The 19,781-nt window shown below is 35.4% G+C and overlaps 1 protein-coding gene across 1 annotated transcript; it reads left to right on the forward strand.

Moving 5' to 3' along the window:
- The first annotated feature begins 541 nt into the window (after positions 1-541).
- Positions 542-15,373, forward strand: LOC129873025 (E3 ubiquitin ligase BIG BROTHER-related). Its single transcript, XM_055948012.1, has 7 exons — positions 542-1,093; positions 2,954-3,278; positions 3,372-3,421; positions 9,691-9,732; positions 9,828-9,949; positions 10,023-10,131; positions 15,147-15,373. Exons 1-7 carry the CDS (start codon positions 551-553, stop codon positions 15,192-15,194), a joined length of 1,239 nt encoding a protein of 412 aa, XP_055803987.1. The 5' UTR covers positions 542-550; the 3' UTR covers positions 15,195-15,373.
- The last annotated feature ends 4,408 nt before the right edge of the window (positions 15,374-19,781 follow it).

Below are 19,781 nucleotides of genomic sequence, written 5' to 3' on the forward strand. Positions count from 1 at the left end.
ATTTTCGTATAACTTATACGATGCATTATTTTATGTATGATAAAAAGTGAAATAATTAATACATGTATAACTAATCCCTGCATAACTAATACATGCATAAAATACCATAAATTCACTTATAACCAATTCCTACATTACCAATACCTCCATAACTCTAACTATCTACCAAAGGAACATTAAAAATAAAAGGCCTTTGTTTTTTCTAGCTAAAGAAGATACCTCATTTATAGCCCGTTTGGATTGACTTATAAGTTGCTTATAAATTATTTTTAATTTTTTTGAGTGTTTGACTAACCAATTTAAAGCCATTTTGTGCTTAAAATAAGCCAAAAAAATAATTAAGTCTGTTTAACTTAACTTATTTAATGCAGCTTATAAGCTGAAAAAAGCTTATAAGCCAAAAATAAATAAATTGAACTATAATAACTTATTTTTTTTAATAGCTTATAAGTTGTTTAAAATACATTAAGCCAACAGATTGTTAGTTCCAAATTTAAATAATGGTCGCAAATAATGAGAGCCAGTTTCCTTTGTTGTACCGTCTGCCTCGATGGTGGTACTTTTAGAAAAGGTGAAGCTATCAAATTCCATGATACTTTCCTTTTTCTCCTCTTTTTCTTTCTTCTTATTTATTTATTCTCTAATCATTCCCCCTAAGTCTGTCACACAAACACAAAACACAAACACAAACACAAACACAAACACAAAGCCACCATCGCTTTCTTCTACGCTGCAAATTTCTTCACCCACCATATATAACTTGAATATCCCTCGCTACCCATTTCCCCAAATCCACCCATTTGTCGATTCGATTGTTGGCCCAGAAATGGAGAATTCAAAAAGTAACAACAATAATAATAATGAAGCAGCCAAAACCACAACGCCCATAGCGGCTGACGACAACACTCACCGACCGGTAAACCCTAATGGGTCTGATGGGAATACTAGTCTGCAAGTGAATGCAAATGGGGAATCCGATGTTGCTCTTCATAGCAGTAATGCTAATCAACCCGGAGCTTCACGGAGAACTCCTTTCACTGACCTCAGTCAGGTCGATGCTGATCTTGCTCTCGCCCGCACCTTGCAAGACCAGGTTTGATTTTCAGTTTTGAACTGAACAAGTTCCTTTTATTTTTCCTGAACAATCGGTTTGGTTTAAACTCTAATATGTTTGCTTTATTTTAAAATTAGGATTAGGGCTTTTTTCACATCTCAAGATTCAGTTTTTGTGACCCTAGATGAACACTTTGTCTGTATAGGGGTATCTTGGAAGATTATATTAGTTAGTACTATATACCATCTAGCACTATATTATGAGACTCTGAATAAAGTTTGTGCATATGGGATAAAGTACTTTTTAAAAAGTCTGAGAACTAACTGAGGTTACTTTGATTGTACGACTTGTACATTAAAATGCATTTAGCGGCTTATTTTTGAAGAAGTTTAGATTCTTTTAACGGTTCAAAGTTCATAACGTCTCTTTAAGGTAAAGATAATCTAAATACTAGAAGCCCTTTCTTGAATAATGCCACCATACAGTTGATTGGATTAACATATATAACAGATTTAAGAGTCAAATTTATAAAGCAGTACCAGAATTAAGTGGTTCACTGAAAAGCTATCATAATCCCAAACATGCTGTGCAAATAAACTGTTTGATGTAAAACATATTGGCTTCTAAAATTTTGATCTTGAAGTGGAATTCCAGCTAATCTTTATGAACAAATTAATGTTTAATGTGTCGACTAGCATTCTTAATCTCTAATCCTTCTGAAGCATCATGATGTCAACCCTAGAAGGAGTAGAGATTGATCAAGAGGTTTTGGTGAGATGGACGGAGGGGGCGAATGATTTGTCCAGTGGCAGAGGATATTTGATTTTTCGGGAACTGGTGTAGCAGTTTGCCATTTTGGTGGCTGAGATATGCTGCTGCTGCTAGGGAAATCATGGTTGTTTAGATGCAAAAGATAAGAGACAGCTTATAGGCTCGTGGGGATGAGTCAAGCCAATGAAAGTTATTCAGCTGGGAAATTAAAATGAAGGCAAAGCCAGAGAAACCAAGGTCATAAAAAGAGAAACTGAGAGTTAACAGGAGTATGGAAAGTCAATAGAAAGAGGATCAAAATAAATAAAGAAATGTGAAACAAGGAAACCGATAAATGAGGAGTACGAGGGAGGGGAATGTGAGGAGAGGAAAAGGAAAAGGAAAAAAAAACTATTACTGTAATAAAATCGTGTACCCCCTCTCCTCCCCCCCCCTCCCCCCCACTTGGAATCGAATCCTACTCTGCATTGGACAACAACTCTTTTTATTGAAAGAATAAGTAGAAAACCTAACTAGGAAGCTTTAAACTATGAAACTAGTAAAGCATGTAAACACTTCTTAAAGAAACAGACTTTGACTAGGAAGAGAAGTAAAGTTAATGTCACACTTCTTCCAAAAATTACCTAACAAAATAAGGAAAGAAGTGATACTTTTTGACTCCAAAATACTTGCCTAAGTGGGCATGTTCTTCAATCCCTTTTGGGTGTGTAATGGGGTTGCGTGTTGGCCCAATCCTCCTCCTGGACTTGGACCATGAAATCTGTGTAGCTCTTAGCTATCTTTTTGCTATAATTCTTGGGTTCTTCTTCCACGATAAGCATCTTCTTGATCTTCAATTGAAGCCCATCAATATTGGCTTTTATCTCCTTAGTTTGAGACCTTGAGTGAGAATGGTCTTCGTGGTACTTCTATAGCTTCATCTTTGTCCATGGAACTATCACTTATTCTTCACTGATGATCTTGAAATATAAAATGTAAAGGTTCATTTGATCTTATTTGGGACTTCAGAGGCATCAAATGAAACTACGATGTTTCTCGAGGGAATGAAATCTTCTGTCTTGTTTCTCCTCTACAGTCTGTGCTTGTAATTATGAGATAAAGCCCTTCTGTTTTCTTTTGGGGGAACAGGAAAGGGCTTATATGATGCTTAGTATGAACGATGATGGGATTGATTATGGGAGTTGGGATGCTGGGAGCTATGGCCATGATGAGGATGATGATGAAGAATTTGATGATCCAAGCGAAGAAGAAGATGATGGTAGTAATGTGGATGAGGATGATGAAGATGCATTTGATGTGCATGCTCATGATGAAACTAGTGAGGATGAGAACCAAGCTGTTGAGTTAGACCCATCAGCTTTTTCTAGTGATGAGGCCTATGCCAGAGCACTACAAGATGCTGAAGAGAGAGAAATGGCAGCTAGATTATTGGCCCTTGCCAGGATAAATGAAAGTAAGTCCTTTGTTGAAGCTTATTTACTGTTGTTTTTGGCCTTTTATATTCCGTTCTTATTGTGTAAACTATTGACAAATCTGTGATTTTTAGTGTATGTTGGACAAACGCAAGATGAAGAGGATCGTGGTATTAATTCCCAGGTAACGATATGTTTTAGCATTCTAATGAAGTTGGCTAAACAGTATTGCTTTTGAAGATCAAATTGATATGATCATTCATATGCATTAGGTAATCAGGTATTTCGTATTCTAGCATGGATCTTACATCTTGTGCTCTGTGAGCTTCTGTCTTCATAAAATTCATAATCTCAACATTGATAAGTTTTGAGGTTGGTTAATATGATCAAATTCAAATATATTCATCTTTATTGATTGCATCCACCTACTGCCATCCTGTCCCATGGAAGAGAAAACCGCATGCAGAATATGTTTATGACAGTTTCTGATAGTAATATGATACTAAAACATAAGAATATTTGGGAGTTAAGAAATGTGGCGAATACAGAATCTGATCACACGCATGGGCGCACAACACATCTATTTCTTTTAGATTCCTAGTACATAAATGAGATGTGCTTTTGCTGATGTTGAAGTCTTGAAGGCTGTCGGTTATCATGACCTGCAGACTTGGGGAATAAAAGGATATCCGGAAAGGGGGTATTTGAGAAACAACTTACATTGTCTTACGCTTTCTACTCGAAGTCCTTTCTGTTAGAACTTGGGTCCCTGAAAATATGATAGGTTGTGCATAGAAGACCACAATCTTGAAGTATAGTTAACAGCATCCTCATGTGTACATGAAAGTACTTTTTATCTAAACATTAAGTGTACTACAGTAGTTTTATACTATTAGTCAGATATTACCAGTACAACCAGTGATCATCACCATTGTCTTCACTTAATAGCCCATTAAGTTCTAGTCCTCCTTTGGATCGTATACCAACACTGTTGCATATTGTAATTTTTGGTTACTTAAAGCATGCTAATAAGGGCATAGTGCTGAAGCCAGAGGATTTCTGCTCGAAGAAGCATAAGTTTAGCCTGTTCCCAAGTAAGAAAACAGAACTTCCATTTAGAAATTTTAGAATCTTTGTTTGCCTAAGTTTCTTTGGGATGCACTATTAACCAGCAAATTGTAAGTGTTTTTCCTTTAAATGAATCAATTTAAATAGTTGTTTGTGGCTGCGGTGAAGACTAAATTAAGAGGTTATTACTTCTAATGAAACTTCCATAGGGGAGCTGAGCTTTCAATAAAAAACTTGAAATGCATTTGGAACAATTTTTTTCTGAATGGGTATGGATCTAAATTGTGTAATTTGAAGATGAAGTGTATTAGACGATAGAGAGGGACAATGAAGAGATGACTTGAAAAGATAATTGAATACAAAAGTCTCCTATTTTGTAGATTTGATATTCAAACACATCTTATATAACCAAGAGGGACAAACCTAACTAAAATTAATATTCCAATATTTTAATACAATAATGCGGGTTCTTTAATTTTCTTTCTTCCCCATAATGGAAATTAGGTAATTCCGTGGTATACAATATGCATATGTAATGCACATTCTATTACAACCTGTCAAACTTAATCAATTTGAGTGTCCTTGTTTTGAAAATACCTCGAATCAGTTAAAGGAGTACATGGGTGGAATATCACTTTTAGAAGATTATTTCATGATTGGGAATTGGAAAGAGTCGTGGACTTGTTCAAAACCTTGGAATCTTTCCAAGGTTTCAAAGAATCCGAGGATGCTGGAAACCTGGAAGTGATGGAGTCTACACTGTCAAACTGCATACAACTACCAGATTAGGCAAAATGCACAATTTGATCAGTGGCCATGGAAGTTCATTGGGAAGACTAAGGCCCCTTACAAAGTCTTGTGTTTTTCTTGGCTCGTAGCAAGAGAAGCATGTCTCACTCAGGAAAACTTAAGAAGAAGTGGATTTCTTCTATGCTCTAGATGTTGTATATGTGGTGCAGCCAGAGAAAACAATAACCATCTGTTTCTACATTTTTGTATAACTGGACAGTTGTGGCAGCTTTTCTTGAACTTGGTAGGACTAAGATAGTCTATGCCAGCAACAAGCTGTGGTTTATTGAAGTGCTGGAACTATAATTGTGGTGCAATGAGACAAAAGAAGTGGTGGAAACTTGTCCTAGCTTGTATATGGTGGACAATTTGGAAGGATAGGAACTATAGATTTTTTGAAGACAAAATCAATTCTGTGCAGAAAGTTAATATGAGTTGTATTCTTTTGTTTCATTTTTGGTGTATAGAAAACTATGTAGAGGAGACTGTATCACTAGTTGATATGATAGGTTCCTTGTGAAGCAGTAGTCCTAAGCATGGTTGGGTTTTTGTAATTGTAGATAGCACTGTTATGGTGCAGATCTAATATATATATATGTATATATATACACACATGTTATCAGTTTAAAAAAAAGGGGAAGTAAATAGTTTAAAGCCTTTAAGCCTTGGCGACACATTCTTATCGCATAGTAAACCAGATGCGAGCCTCTATTTCATCCACATCACTCTAATACGATGTGCAACACCATCTTCAATCTCCCCGTCTTCTTGAATTATGGACCCCATATACTTGAAGCTTCCTTTCGGATATGAGTTGTTTCTCAATCTTTACTTTCACCTCCGCCTCTTGTGTTACATCACTGTATATAGAAACTTGATACCATGTGAGGAAATAGGAGAAGGGATGAGAATGGACATTAATTGATGATACTTTATTTACAAGACACCTCTATTTATATGTATGAGATAAAATCAGTTTAATTCTAACTCTAGCGTCGTAACATTCTGATGCAATAATACTTGTTATTCTAATAAAAGCAACCACTAATAAAAGTTGTACAAAGCAACTACAAGAAGAAGAATAAAAACAAAGCCTCATCCACTTCATATATTAGTGCGACCATTGGAAACTAAACCCTTGATTACGGGCGTGCATTTTATCACGTCATGGTACTCGGTCAAGTTCCACCCTACTCTTTTCTTTTTTCATTTTAGTGACTTTGAATTATTTTCAGTGTAGAGAAATCTGAGCAAGGCACACAATGACAGATTAAGGTCTTAGGTTCAAATCCCAAATGAGGAAAAACACTAGGTGACTTTTTCCCATCTGTTCAAGCCTCGCAGACAGATTTACCTGGTAAATGTACTGGTGGGAGATAGTGGGTACCTCGTGAAATTAGTTGAGGTGCACATAAGCTTTTAGATGGGACATCACAATTATCAAAATAATCTTATGGATAACTAATTCACAACTTCTTATTATGTTCACAATAAATAAAATACACTCAATTACAATGAATTTTGGCATTAACAAATAAATCTTTTCTTATTTGAACTATAAACAAAATTATACTATTTAAAACATTAAAATTAATGAGTATTTTTTTAGAAGAAGTATTAATTAGTAACTTACTTAATATGAATCCTTTCCAGCTATGTAACATAGCTAGACCCCTAATAGCTCAATAAAAGGAGTACAATATTTAATAAAAAAAATTATTGCCCTAGGGGCTAGGAGTACAGTATGAATGTCAGAAGCTGGAAGGTTATGTTAGTGCTTAAGCTTCTTTTTCTACCTCATTAGGGTAATTATCCTTATTGACTATGTAATGACTAAAGAAACTATGGACTTTAAATAGGTGTAGTGAGACTTTTAACAAATGCCACTTTAAATTACTAAATATTTGTAATTTTTGTTTATACTTTTTATTTAAAAGAGTGAACAGCTAGGTCGACCAAGGGCAATATCGTCGATGTAATCCAAAATGTGGGCATAATAGTAAATTGTAGAGCCCAAAGAATATATGGGTGTTCACGCTATAGAATTCCACGTATCTACATTAGTCATGTCTAGACTCTACATTAGCCATTTCTAGACTTTTGTCACTTATCATATTTTTCTAGAAGTGTTACTATTTTTTTTAAAAATCAAGTATATCTTTTATCACATAAGAGAGAAAACAATAAGATAATTTTGACAAGTGGAGGTGAAGCAAAAAATTCGATAAACATGTGTGAAGTTTCTGCAGGGCAAGATTTAACCTTTTAATACGCTAGCTAATAAGATCAGCATTCACCATTTTTGGGACCTTACACCTTTTTTTTCAATTTTCAGTTTATAAAAATTTGGTTGTCATGAATATAAGTACACGCGCAAAGGCAAAGCCTAAGCCTAAGACGTTAAAAAGCACAAAAGCCCTTACCGAAATGTCATTCAACTTTTCTACCATTTAAAAATAGGTTTCATATTCGATAAAATTATAAATTGATTATTTTCCTAATATTATTTAGGAATAGACATTTAATTATTCCCCTAATATTTAATATTTAGGACTTCAAAACCAATTAAGAGTTTTTTTTTCCTTTCATGAGTCGGTGTCCCTTTTTAGTAACTTTCTTATAAATAGTTTTCAATGCAAAATCTTACGGGAGTCTTTCATGATAAATGGTGATACAAATTAAGAAGTATCGCCGGCCTTACCCGACAATATACGACTTCCTCTTACGACAACCACAAAATAAAAAAGATAACGATTATAGTTAAGTTACAAAGTTTAAATAAGAAAAAGATCCGTCTAAACTATTTTATGTCCTAAAATATTAAGATTGTCTATATTGTTTAAGTAGGGAAAGATCTAAAACATAAGTATGGTATTTATAATTTTAATTTATCTTTTTAAAACTATATTTTAATATACTTATTTGTTATGGATATATCTTATAAAGGGATTAAGTGTAGAATTTTCATTAGTATAGGAGGTGTAAATATTTGATTTTAAAGTACAAGGGACATATATCTGAAATGAAGTCATATTACAGAGTTGTTTAGTATGATTGACTCCATTTATTATATTTAAATTACTTTTCTACTCAAATAATCCCTTGTTTTGGATGACTTTTTGGCCTTTCAATCAAATGTTACTCCAATGGCACATGTACAATAATATAAGTATTAGAACGAATTGAAGGAAGAACCACTGAAGTGGATCAAAAATCCCTAAACATGTATTGTTTTTATTTTTGGTAATACCTAAACATGATTAATATTTATCGTTTTGGAACTTTCAATTTGTGGTATTTTTTACATTCTAAACCAAGCACATTTTAATATTATTAATGTCATTTTTAAAAATTTGTTCTCATCAGTACGAGGGACATGCGCGAACACTAAAACTAGTATATATAAATGTGTTTAGTAGCTAGGAATGTTAGCTGCCATAGGATAGGGTTCATCTTTGGGCTGACAAGTGTCGAGGATCTTTGGCATAAGTCAATTGGCCTTGGTGGTCTTTGTAGTGTTGCCTAAGTGTCTTGAACGGCTAAGCGTACTTTGTCTTCGTAATTAATACAAAATTGGGTATGAGCTAACCCATGAATGTGCCTCGTGTTCAATATTACCTGTTTAAACATATTCCAACTCCCTAACTTAAAAGACAACAGGTAAGGCTTAATCGAGCGAGAATCTTGACTGCCGCAAAATGACGTGAATATGAGTTCACCCCTATAATGCATCTTGGCTTGCTAGGGACTGTTTAAAGCATCTTTATGAAGACATTTTTAAACCTTTTAATATGCCTTTGTATACTAAATGTAATATATTGTATATCAATAATATTTACATCTAACCAAATTTTAGTTTTACTGTTCTAGCATGTACTCAATGGAACAGATATGGAATACCAAGTTTAGCTCTAATGTAATGTGAAAAGATGTGAGGATCTACCGAAACTGTCAAGACATTAAATAAAGTGGCGCAAAACATTTATGAACTTCTTTGGATGCTCTCATATATGATATACCCAATGTCACATATTTATCTGTAACATTTTGTTCAAATAGTTCTATTAAAACTTGTGCTATAACAGTTCTCCTTACAGTAGTCTGAGCTACTAGTTGCTTGATTTTCTTAATCAAGTTTCCTTTGTTATTTTTGAAGGTATAGTTTAGTGAATCTGTGATAGATCTACAAATGACATACAGTAACTGATAGGTCAGGGGGGTATATTTTATGCAAAATCTTTTCTCATGTTTACTATTGTTGGCCCCACAAAACTATCCTCATAATGATGCTATTTTGATGCATTTTATTCTATTGAATTGATGGACTCTTTGGGTGACTGCTGATGGAAGCAAAACTAAATCCTCGAGGGCTGAAGGCTTTTGTTAGCATGTTTTGTTTTCTCCTCCTTCCCTTTCTTCAATATAGATAATATATTAATTTTATTTCATTTTTACTCAGGGTTTCTTGAGTCTTTGTTCATCTACAACATTGTTGTTTTTTGATGTAAAATTCCTGCATATTGGAGAAAAGACGAACTTTGTGATGTCACATTAAGTCTGTGGTTTAACCATACGTGTGTATTTTGTTATTCTTAGGATGCATGGGAGGACGTTGATCCCGATGAACTTTCTTATGAGGTGCTTCAGTTTGTTGAATTCCTGTTTCTCTTTTAGACATTTTTTATATTCTACTTCTCATGTTTGGTATTGTTCAATTGTCTGCATTGATGCAGGAACTTATAGCACTAGGTGAAGTTGTTGGAACTCAGAGCAGGGGACTTTCTGCTGATACAATTGCCTCTTTGCCTTCAGTGAACTATAAGACACAAACTGCATCAGAAGGAACCATTGATTCGTAAGCTAACATATCCTATGCTGTACTTTTTCATAGGTTAAATGTTTTGACGACTTACATTTTTGCACACCAGGTGTGTTATATGTAGATTGGATTATGAAGATGGTGACAAATTGACTGTGCTGTCCTGCAAACATACTTATCATTCTGAATGTCTCAACAATTGGTTACAAATTAACAAGGTATTGTAGAAGTGCCACCCTCCTAAATAAATCCTTGAATTGTGAGGGAAAAGGATCTTGGCTAATCCAATTAATAACTTTTCGGTTATTGTTTGTAGGCGAAGTCTCCCCTACCTTCTGGACCTTTTTAAAAAATTACATAAGTTTTGTCTGTGATATGTGGCTATAGCTGAGACTCAAAATTGTGTTTTAGCTCCATCATGGTCAGCTGATGTATGTCAAGTTATTTGAAGAATCATGGTAGTTGTAAGTTTAGCTGTGCTTCTTTTGCCAATGCATTTCACAGTGAACTAGACTCTTCTCTTTTCCCTTACTTTTTCCTCTCTGACTCAAACGGAAATATATGTCTTTTGTCAGTACTGTTTAGGGTGGTGATGATAGCTCTTGCAGTGACTTAGATTCTGGGATTGAGTTCTTTCATTTTCATCTGGCTATGTGCCAGATCGAATGAGAATGAGACTTCTTATCCCATTTTATGTCGACATAAGTTGAATGGATATGGAGATTAAGATGTTGGATTTCCTTGCATATTGCATCGTACTATTTTGCAAGAAAAATGTTAAAGCTGGTACTCAGTTTGTTGCATTTAACAGGAGATGAGTCATGTTTTTTGTTTTTTTTTGAAGTTTTTTAATTCATCACCTAAAAAGAGAAATTACACATTGGTTTGAGGGAATGAGCAACCACCCCTGATCTGCCCTGATAGATAGCTAAAGCTTTCTGTATACATGAGTAGGAAAATGCCCATTGACAAGCTTCCTATCTGTAGCCTTACCAATTCAAGGTGGCTCTAAAAAGATGCTAGTTCTACTAAGACTTATGAAACGAATAGATGGGGATCCCCATCTATCAACTGTTATAAGGCCTTTAACTTGAGTTGGAAGGTCATGGAAGCACAATTAATCCATAGAGACTGTAAGATTACGACTGAGGGACGCCAGTTTGTCAGCTAGTTGATTAGCTTCCCTGTAGCAGTGTTGTATAGAAACACGTAATGGTTCTAGTATCTCTCTGATCTTGTCCACTTCTTCAATTATCCTCCATTGCTTTTGGTTAAGACCTTTGACACAATCAACCAAGAGTTTGGAATCACTTTCTGCAATTAGATTAGAGTAGCCATGACTTCTGCACTATGTAATCTCATGCAGCAAAGTAGCAGCTTCAGCCCAATCACTTGACCCAGCTCCAAGCACCAATGAGTAGGCCATGATTAGCTTCCCCCTCATGTCCCTGATGATGCTACCACCCCCGTTAAGGCCATTTCTGCAGTTTCCATCAGAGTTAAACTTAAGAAAACAGGTAGGGGGTCGGTCTATTTCATTTAAACAATTTTCTTGAAGTGTATGAAGCTAGATACAAGCTGAGAACCAGTTAGGACACAAGTAAATCCTCTTAAAATGATTTGAGATGAAATGAGTCATTGTGGAAGCAATTAGAGATATGGATCTCCTAATATTTAACTTATCAGTCCCATATTTGGAGCCTAATCATGATATCCATAGTTCCCAAGTAGTTACAGATGGCAGAGAATTGACAATGAAGCTAGTGACAGGATCTTTACATTTGAGCTTCCACCAGTTGATCATGAGCAACCTGTAAGGCAAGTTAGTGTAAGGAATACCAAATGGTCCACATATGATTTTCCACACCTTATTAGAAAAATTACCATTACAAAAGAGTTGATCAACAGTCTTAACATCAGGGTCCCTGCAACACAAAAATCTAGATGGAACAGCAATACCAAACTTGGCAACTCGTGCTCAGTAGGAATTATTTCCCTCATACCCTCCCCACAATAAAATCTCATCTCGAAAGGCACATATTTATGCCATGTCTTGGAGTCGATCTAGCATTTGAGCTTCCTATGTCTTAGCAGATGCCAAGCAGACGCCAGAGAAAATCGCCTTTTGTTATCTGGTGTCCAAAATGGTCTATCAGGCACATCATGAGGTAATTGGAGATTCATATTGTCAAAAATGGTCAAGATATCAGTTGGAATATATTGTTCATTGTTCCCAGTGTTGCCAGTCCCATTCACCATTAGCAATGGCCAATGCAACAGTGGTAACTGGTAAGTGTAGTTTTGCATCCTTCAGGAAGTAATTTCCATAGGGGACAAAAGTGATCCGATTATCATACCGGAAAGATATTTCACCTCTCCCAACCTGCCGTTTAATATGCACTTCAACAAGATGTTTGATCTTAGCCATAGCTATCCAAGATTGAGATTGGCCAGGATGGCTTTCTTTTTGTTTTAGAAACTGGTAAATGTGTATTCCTCAGCATTGAGGACACACTGGACACCATAAAAAGTGTTAGATAAAAAAACAAATAGAAAAGAAGATACTTATAGAGATCCTAATAAATCTACAAAATGAGCTATATCCTCTACACCTACTTCTTTACACCAAAAGTAGAAAGATATTATACAATTCCATTTAACTTTCTGAATGGAATTGGTTCTATCTTCAAAAAACCTCTCATTCCTTTCTCTCCAAACTGTCCACCGGATGTATGATCCTCCACCACTTCTTTTGACTTTTGCTGCCTCCAATTTGTCTTTGTTATGTGGAGAAATAGAGACCAAAATTGTGCTGTAAAAGTGCTGTGTAAAAACATGACTATTTGTTTAATCTTTCTGATTGCATAAGAAGCACCCGGAAACTATGATAGCTCCCTTTTTCTTCAAAACTTCTTGTGTCATGCATGCTCTTTTAACCACCAACCAAGTAAAGCATTTTACCTTGGTTGGAGCTGGACTCTTCCATAAGTTTCTCCATATTTTTGGTTGCCCTCTATACTGTACCTTCTTTCCATTCTATAAACCCTTTTAACATAGAATTGCTCATCAGTATTGTGTTTCCATCTCAATGTATCTGGTTTAGCAGTAGTGCCACTGAAATCATCAATCCTACTTAGCAGATTAGCCATTCTATCAATCTCCTAGTCATTTAGCAATCTCCTGAAGAATGAGTTCCTTCCATGTGCACTCCAGGTATCATAAATGGTACCATCTGGGTTGTTGCTTAGAATAAATATTTCTGGGAAAATCTCCATTAATGGACTTTGCTCCTTTCAAGCATCCTTCCAGAATTTGATTCTTTTTCCAACTATCTTTTGCAAGTTCATTTCCATATTGGGCCATAGGGCTCTAATGGTCTTCCAGACTCCAACCCCTAAGTATCAGTCCTCACATTGGTACACCATGGGTTGAGTTCACCAAACTTGTGTCTAATCACCTCCCTCCATAATGCATGTTCTTCCCTATTGTATCTCTAGAGCCATTTCATCATTAAGATATTGTTTTGTGTTCTCTGATTTCTGATGCCCAAACTACCCTGCTCTCTACTCTGAATTGTTGTATGCCAATTGACTAGTTTGTATCGTTTGCCCTCTTTACATCCATGCCACAAGAAATCTCTCCCAAGTCTGTACAGATTTTTCATAACTTTGGAAGGTAAGGGAAATAGAGACATTAAATATGTAGGAAGTGCATCAAGTACAAAATTGACAAGGATGAGCCTCCCTCCCAATGATATTTACTGTGCCTTCCACCTAGCTAGCCTCTTTTCTGTTTTCTCTATAAATCCAGCCCAAATTTTCCCTGCTTTGTGTTCACTGCCCAGAGGCATACCAAGGTATGTAGTAGGCGTATTTTTAAATGCATTCTGAAATTATTACAAGATTTTGGATGTTTGGCGCACCTCCTTTAGTGGGAACAAACTGGTTTTCCCCCGGTTAACTTTCAAACCATAACAAGCTTCAAAAACAGTCAATTTCTTTTTCTTATGTAACCTGTTTGTCCAACCCTTGGCTCACAAAAGATCACTGTGTCATCTGCATAATGTCGGTGACATCTATACTATCCAGCTGTAGGTCGCGATCACCTCGATCCTCTCTCTTCTCCACTTCCATCTATTTACATGTCGCCGGCGACTCCACCCATACCAGAAGTGAGCATATCAGCCCATCATCGATGATCTCTATCTTCGTTTAGTTAGGGGATGAGACCTCTGACAATATTTGGTTACCATAAATTCTTTCCAAGAGATTTTCCAGTTCTAAGGTTCCACCACTGTTTGATAGAAAAGGCCATGCAAAAAGCCTGTATTTTCCTGAAATTTGTACCTCCTTCACAGTAAGGCAGACACAGTTTATCCAAACTAGACCAATGACATCTTTTTCTGTTTGATGTGCACCCCCCCCCCCCCCCCCCCCAATCCCCACAAAAGAACCTAGCCAACATTTTCTCCAAATGCTCAATGGTACCTTAAGGAGGATGCACAGTAGCTAGCATATGAGTATGCATAGCCAAGAAAGTAGTTTGGAGTGCCAACCATTTATCTTATTGATCACATTGTTAACCATCTCAGAAAGATAGAGATTTCCCCCCTACCAATAAACAAGGGGCAACCGAAGTATTTGATAGGTAAGGCTTGTGCATAATACCTGTAATGAGTTCAGCTCTTTTGATAGAATCAGATGAGGGTTGGGAGCCAGAATGACAGGACTTTTGTTTATTAATCCTCTGTCCTGACAACTTTTCATAGCAGACTAAGGAGTGGATCAATCGATGTTAGCTAGAATGAATCTGAATTGTTGAATTTTATATTTGTTAATGTATTATGGATGCATCAGAATAGGGATAACTGTCTATATTTTGATCTTAAGCTTACTATGAGTTTCTCTATTTAAGTAACAGAAACTGCTTTTATTTGATAACTCACAGTAGTATGCCTTTTGTCCATCCTTGTGGACTTTGGAAGTGATTAGATAGGGTTGCTCTACATCAGCAGAGCCTCTAGGGATAGAGGTATTTGGCTGGGATGGGGGTGGGTGATCAGCCCATGCGTCCTTCCTTCCAAACATATATTAATGAATTTTTCACAAATACTGTCCAAATTGTTGAAATGATACTAATATATTGTTTCTTTTTAGTATTCATTTCTGAGATTTCTTCTATTGAATTTTTTTAGGGCTGCAGTTGATAGTTGTATATGATTTTGTGTATGCAGGTCTGTCCAATATGTAGCACTGAGGTCTCCACCTCTGGAAACAGTTAGTGTACCTGGAGAGAGGCTATTTACAATACAATATTGATAGTAATAGAGAGAGTTATCTCTCTGCTTGTTTGATCATTCTTTGTTCTCTGGCTGGCTTCCTTTGTTCTCTTTCTCATAAAATATCATGAATGTACCAAGTTTCTAATAATTCCTTCTCATTTGATGGCTTTTTAGTTTTACCGCACTGTCCTCTTTCATTCTCTCTATTTAAAGTGTACTCTAATTTTTTTTTAGGAGGATCTAATTAGTTTGATAAGTTAGTTGAAAATAAGACCGTAAAGTTGCAAATATCAATCGTAAAGAATGATCCATAAAATCTACTATCCAATTGAATGAACTTAAATAGATTACCTTGCAGTGCGTAAATTAGAACCTTTTTAACACAAGACCAAACTGTTTTCTTGAATTCCTTATTCCCGACCTGATTTAATTATGTTTTGCCACACCATAAAATGATTTTCTACTAACTCTATATTTATTTATTGCTAAACATAAATATTTAAATGATTAATCGTCTAACTATATTATGTTTAATCAGTGCTGTTACATCATTGAATAACCAATTACAATAGTTCTTTTGCATCCATATGATTCTTTTTATATCAATTTTTCCTCCTTAATTTTTGATTATACGCTGCGATTGAGACATTCGAAACATGAAGATACGTCAGACTTGAGTTGATTCAAGCATAGCTCTGTGAATATTTAAAGCTTGGAAAAGGGTCTCCATATTGGCAATTATGGTTTAGCCAAGGGATTTCTGATTTGTTTTGTTTGAAAAGAAGAAAGAAAAGAATTTCTAATCCATCCGTTCCAATTTATTTAACAATATTTGCTTGCTTATCCGTTTAAACAATGCCTCCCAAGAAGATGAAGCATGATGAGTAGAAAATGACCCGTGATTTTCACGAGTAAAATATTCTAATAGTGTATATTGCCGCATCGTTGCTAGTCAATGTCGTGGACGAGAAAAATGTGATAATAGAGGAATTTCTGTTTACATAGAGAGAGAGAACGTTGTAAAAGAGTGATATTGAACTTCAACTAGCAAATAAAAGAGAGCGCTCTGGCCTTGACTTCCGGGATCGAACCAAGATGACTAGTTAAAGAAACAATATTTCAGGAGCAAGATTAGTTGGTGATGAACAAGTAAGATAGCTTTAACCAAAATTAAAGGAAGTAGACCTAAAGAAGGCATCTAGGTTTCGTTATAGACTAGGTATTAGTGGAAACATAAAACGAAATTATGTATCAAATTGAATAAATGATAGGCCAAGATCATATTTTGTTCATTGTGAATTGAAGTAGGAAGAATCAGCAACGATTAATTTTGTTACTAATAATATTTATATTGATGCTACTAATACTAGGAGTAGTAGGAATGTCCTTGTCCATGTAAGCATTGAGATGTTGCTATATTGGCTACGAAGCTGCTGCCATTTTAAAGGAGCACATTATTCTTAATGTGGAGTATTATTCAAATTTAGATGAAGTATCAATCGAGTGGGAAACCACAAAATATTGAAATGTTGATATTGATATTCTCATCACCGTGTTGTTAAATATAATTTATCTTTGGGACGTTCAAAGGATATAACAGACTCCTACAATATATCTGAGGTCTTTCGGCAATTAATTTGTTGAGTTTAGCTTTTTTTGTTGGACTTGTCTGTCAATTGCCAGTCTTTTTTTTTTCTCGTGGGTACCATCCTTTTAAAACTCTTCCCTATTTGAATTGCAATTATCCAAGTTGGGTTACGTTTAGGACTCTGATTTACTTTGAATATTATAATTACTCAAAATTACTCACGAAATTGAATTTACAAGAAAATACTATGCCATTTATAGATAGGCCGGGTAATACTTTTGAATTGCTAATCTCCTTTTTAATCAATGCGTTTCCCCTGTATCTTTTATCTCGCATGTTTATCTTCATGCAAATTTATTCGTGTTATGTGTTGCCTAATGACCATGAATTTGTCCAAATTGCATGATTTTGACTTGGTTTATTGTTTCTCTTTTTATGATGTCAAAAGGGGGAAGAGTGTGTTGATACAGGTTAGGTAGTTTGATCATGGGATCTGATCACATTAATAAGGGGAAGTTATGAACAAAATATAATTGACAGGGGGAACAAGTTGATAGGGGGAACAAGCTTGATATAGCTTGTCATCATCAAAAAGGGGAAACATGTTATTATGAAGTTTTGATGATTTTAACAAACTATCGGATCTGATAGAGGGGTCTAATCCCATGAGTAACGTCTGTCCAGTACAAAATGGGGAACAACTGTAAAAAACTGCCACCACTGGCATGGTTGGTGGGCACGACAAAAAAGGACGGAGCTCTAAGCTAATGAGATTGAGCTAGGTTATTTTGTCCATACTTTATTATACACACTTTGACAAAAAACAAACTAGTTTTTTGCATAACTGATTTTGCAAATCAAAAGCTGCCCAAACAAGAATGAGCTCGCAAGAACAAGAAGGGACCTGATAGAGGTATCAGTGAAAGTCACAAGTTGTTTTGTTGTGTGTTTTATTTTGCACCATAGTATTGTAAGATCTATTCTTGTGTAATAAAGGAATATAGATCATTTCACTTTGCATTCTGATTACATGGAGTCCATAGCTAGAGCTAGTTGTGCCGATTTTGATTAAAGTCTATATCAAGTAGAGTTAGTTGGTGCAGTGAGAATTAGAGCTATTGCTTAGTTTTATCTTGTAATAGAGCTATTACAAGAGGAACAAATTAATATTTTAATTTATAGGTTGCAGAAATTTATAATCTAAATCTTGACTCTTTGATTAGTGGCTCTCTTGCTCTTTGCTTTAGTCATTCCTTCCGTACTATTCTTACAATTGTCAAAGGACCTAGTGCATTGACTTGTGGTGGACTCATACAAGCCATCATTATCCAAGTTGGTTACATTTGGGGCTGATTTAGTTTGGATATTATAATTAGTCAAAAATTAAATTTACAAGAAAATATTATGCCATTTATAGATAGGCCAGGTACAATTTTTGATACAATATGTATCAACATTAAATATTATAGTAACATAATTTGACAAATTAAAAAGACAAAATGTAATAACCCTCTAGGACATTTCCTCTGTTTTAGATCTTTTCAAAGTTTAGAGCTTTTCTACAGCAACCCAAGTCATTTATGACTTCCTGAGACTGACAGTTCGTTCGCCTGGTCGTTCGTTTGGATTTTATGCCAGCTTATGTGTTTTGGAGCTCTAGGAGTTTGAAAAGTTGACTTTGGTCAAAATTTTCAAAAAGAAACCTCAAAATGGAATTCTGACGGTTCCATCAGCTTCGAAAGGGTCATTTTAGGCTAGTGGCATGGTTGGTTGGCTTCTCGAGGCCTTTAGTGCAAGTTTGAGCCATTAGGCGTTTTAGCCTTTAAGCCTTGACCTAAGTTTGACTTTGATGAACATTCTTGGTAAACATGCTCGGATCGAAATTCCATTAGTGTGGTTAGCTCCAGAATGCCAAGTTTAGTCTAGAATGATTTTTCGTCTGAGTCTCGAGGCTTTCGATCTCATTCTGAGCCCTTTTATGAATTTTGGCTTAAATAGAGATTGGGTGTGGGACCCACTTTTCATCGAGATGATCTTGGATTGAAATTTCGACTACGCCGTTGCGTACAAAATGTCATTTACAAGTGGTTTGCACTTTTGGTTTGCCTTGTTTGTGTCACGCCCAGAGCCTACACCCTAGACATGGCCGACACTAGATGCCATTTCTAGTCCGAGTGTACCGATAACATGGCATGAGACATGAGCATACATATTGACATAAGCGGAATGAATAATATAGAAATCTACTATTTGAGAAATTCATCATGATAAAGAGAATAATCTTCAAATAAAAACTTTTCATAAGTAAATCGTTGAAGGTTTGAAATGTAATGACATCAAGGTCAAAATTAGAATACATGAATGACTGTTTATCTATGAAGCCTCTAACATGACTGAGTAATGTTTATCGGGACAAGGCCCCTGATCTACCTTTGGCAACTACTAACTACTGAGATAAACTCAATATAACTAAGTCCTCTAAGAGTAAGGAGGACTCACTTAGGATAAGAAAAGTGGAGCTAACAAATTGTATGACATTGGGTCTGAATTTCTATATCTGCATCATAAAACGATGTAGCGCCAAATGACGTCAGTACATGGAATGTACGGTATGTAAAATAGCTAAATTAAAATAGGACTATAACTAATAAAGCTGAAGAACTGGACATGAATATGATAGACATCAAAATCATGAAATATCTGAGTACATGAATGTAAGAAACATAATGATTATCAAAATTTATTTGAGCAACTAAAGAGCTTAAACTGAACTTCTGAAATTGATCAATCAATAATTGAATTGAATATCTACATGCAATGTATTCTTCAAAATTCTTTGCAACTGGTGGTCAAAATCACATTTCATAAAATTATAAAATCATAAGTATAGTCTTTTAATTTCATAAAATATCATACTTTTTAGGTAACCCGACATAATCACCATGGGAGCACATGAATCCATAATAAGCCCTTATCAGGGGCATATAGAAGAGTCGACC

This window comes from Solanum dulcamara, chromosome 11, assembly GCF_947179165.1.
Source record: "Solanum dulcamara chromosome 11, daSolDulc1.2, whole genome shotgun sequence".
In the NCBI taxonomy this organism is placed as follows: Eukaryota; Viridiplantae; Streptophyta; class Magnoliopsida; order Solanales; family Solanaceae; genus Solanum; species Solanum dulcamara.

Bases quoted from the DNA above. Each gene is read 5' to 3' on its own strand.
- LOC129873025 (XM_055948012.1), top strand. From the start codon at position 551: ATGGTGGTACTTTTAGAAAAGGTGAAGCTATCAAATTCCATGATACTT. The intron at 3,279-3,371 runs GTAAGTCCTTTG...TGTGATTTTTAG, and splicing joins CCTTGCCAGGATAAATGAAA to TGTATGTTGGACAAACGCAA. The intron at 10,132-15,146 runs GTATTGTAGAAG...TTGTGTATGCAG, and splicing joins ATTGGTTACAAATTAACAAG to GTCTGTCCAATATGTAGCAC.